The 2806-nt window shown below is 39.8% G+C and overlaps 1 protein-coding gene across 1 annotated transcript in view; it reads right to left on the reverse strand.

Moving 5' to 3' along the window:
• Nucleotides 1-1236: 1236 nt before the first annotated feature.
• Nucleotides 1237-2806, reverse strand: part of CLEC5A (C-type lectin domain containing 5A) — a 9815-nt gene continuing 8245 nt past the window's right edge. Inside the window, exon 6 of the mRNA XM_027770529.1 lies at nucleotides 1237-2483. Coding sequence (XP_027626330.1) covers nucleotides 2369-2483 — 115 coding nt within the window. The 3' untranslated portion in view covers nucleotides 1237-2368. The remainder of the gene's footprint in view (nucleotides 2484-2806) is intronic.

Below are 2806 nucleotides of genomic sequence, written 5' to 3' on the forward strand. Positions count from 1 at the left end.
TACAAACTCATCACCTCCACTTAGTCCCTTGGGCTTCTTTTAGAATTTGTACAGAGGTACATCCTTATCTTGGGGGAAATTTGGGCTGCTCACTAGGGAAATCACTAGATGTCTATATTTCCTGAACTTAAAAGGTTGTAATTATTCTGTCATATTAATAGGAAGTGTGACAACCAAAACAAAGGATTATTATTTTCTTTCTGTTGTCTGAGTTCTGGGGCTTACTTATTTGGTTAGAATTCTGCTAATTCTTATCTACACCATAGACTCAGCTTTTTCCCTCTTCATCTTCATTATTTGTCCTTTGTTAACACCATCAGAGAATATATATCTCTACAGGATGTTAATACAATCCCGATATCCACCCTACTCCAAACATAAATTATGCTGGTAAACTCCTTCAACAAAGTTCTAACACCTAATGTATTATCTCAATTTTGAAAAATTAAGTGTTTATGCTAGTGAACCCCAAATTATAAAACCTGGGGACTTAGGAACAGAAATCAATGTATAAAAATAAAATTACAACAATTTATTATGACATATATGTGATGCGATACATAATCATTACCATGGTACATCGTTACTAGACACAAATGGTAAATAGTTTACTTAGGTGACTATAATATCTGTTAGTTTTTGATTTTTTTTTAAAATTTGCTATAGTAGATGAGTTTACCAGATAAAGACAGATATAGAGAGACAGGGAAAGTAAGAAAGCAGCCCTGATGACTACACCATAATCCCCTCTCCTTCATTGCCCTGCAAGGATCCTGGGCGCACACAAATGTACCCAACATATCTTTTTCAAGCTGCTAGGTCTGAGACTTGACTTGAACTGCATAGTTGGCCATTTGGGGCCCAGTGTCCAAACTACCAGGCCACCAGTTGGCTCTCTGTTCATTTTTTTTTTTTAATTGCAATCTGAAAACAGCTACTCTGTTTACTAGTTTTATACAGTCTTCCCTTATGGTATAGTTCTTGCTGCTCAAAACACACAGCTCTCTCTCTGTCTCTCTCTCTCTTTAAATGTGTATTGAGAAGGATATATACTTGATGTCTTCTTGTGAGTGCAGAGAGCAGCCAGGGTACAGACTTGTCTACCTCTTCTTGCCTTTCTTCTATTATAATCGATTGCTTCCACTTTCATATAATTTCCATTTCCCCTAGTATGTTCTTTTTAACTGTATGCCTATTCCTTCCCTCCCCCCAGTGTTTCTCTGAGCAATCCTCATCTTTTTCTACTCCTTGGTTAGTTGGAGCAGTCCTATATCAAGGTGATGCCAACCAGTACAGAGCTTCTTTGGTCAGCAGGCTGTGCCTGTCAGTGGGACCTCTCTAGAATGCCATGGAGAAAGATATTTTGACCATCAGTGCTTAAGAGATTATTCCAAATTCTTAAAACATATTCATATATGTGGTCAAGTAATTAAAACCTGCAAAGCAAAGGGAATCTGCTTACTTGAATTTTTGTTGCAAAGAGTTATATATGCTATAATGGAGTGTCAGACCAACACAAGAAACTTTAAGTCCCTTTCTGACTGGTTTTCTTCAAAGGGGTCTCTGAGCAGGTTCCTGCCCTGTCCAGACCCTTCTCCATCCTATAAACAGTGCTCTATCTACTCCAAGCTGAACTCTAGGAGCCTCTCCTTGCCCTGGCCTTAATTCAGACTGAGGAGGGACTCCGCTTTTCCAAACATGAAGGTGGACATATCAATGCGGGTTTCTTGAGAGCATGTTGAGGTCAGGCAGCTGAATTTGTCCCTCCTCTGCTCAGGGAACTCTGTAAATAATCACACCTGCTCGGTGTGCCATTTCTTCCTGGTAGTATGGTCAAGTGGTATATAAACAAGTCAAACTCTGTCAAGAGGCCTTATGTTGTTGGTCAGGAATGTTAAGTTCAGGAATGCTAAGTTCTCCTGAAATGGACCTCATCCATTTATGAACTGAGTTGTCTCCATAAAGCTTACTGTCTCTTGAAGATGGTATCATGCAATCCCCTGATGCAGAATACAGAAGATAATCTTCCCAAATAGGCAATGGCCTCTATTGGTGGACATATAGGTAAAGAAATTGCTGACCAGACAAACTGTGTACAAAAATATTCGCAGGTATAACCAAGATTATGATAATAATAAATAAATTAAAAAAATTTCGCAGGTGTGACTCTCCCAGGAAATGTGGTCTCGTGTAATTGCTGGCTCTTTGCCTGCATTTTGTGAATGTTAGAGCAGGGTGGTGTATTCACCCAGAATATTTGTTTTGGAGCTCTGCCAGTAACCTGTGGAAAACTGATGTTTGTATTTCCCAGACTTGTCCTAATTTTGCTGTCTTCATATATATTTGTTCTTGCCACAAAGAACTGTGATCATTTGGCATTCTTCTCGCAGATCCAACGGTAGTTGATGTCACATGATGCGGCATCAAATGTCTTTGTGAGGCCGATGGTCACACAGTTGAAATTCTGATTCTGATTGGTAACACTAAATGAGAAAAGAGAGCATGGTTAAGGTAGTTGTTTCGGCCCAGCCTTTCACTGACCCCAAAGCGAGTCTCACAGGAGTTGTGGATGGAGGGAAAGCAGCTGACAAGATCCACTTTGCTCCTCAGTTACCAGGTCTGCCTCTCCTGCTCAGACTCCCTCCTGTGAATCCAAATCCACTTCTACAGGAACCTCTTCTTGTCAACTATCCTGTGAGCTTTTATGGATTCACAGTTTCCACTAACTTTTGTGCTTTATCAGGAACACATTATGGACTGTCTTGTTTTCTCCCAGAAATAGTGTTTTAGCGCTATATATTTGTTC

This window comes from Tupaia chinensis, unplaced genomic scaffold (genome assembly GCF_000334495.1).
Source record: "Tupaia chinensis unplaced genomic scaffold, TupChi_1.0 Scaffold000140_1, whole genome shotgun sequence".
Lineage (NCBI taxonomy): Eukaryota > Metazoa > Chordata > Mammalia > Scandentia > Tupaiidae > Tupaia > Tupaia belangeri.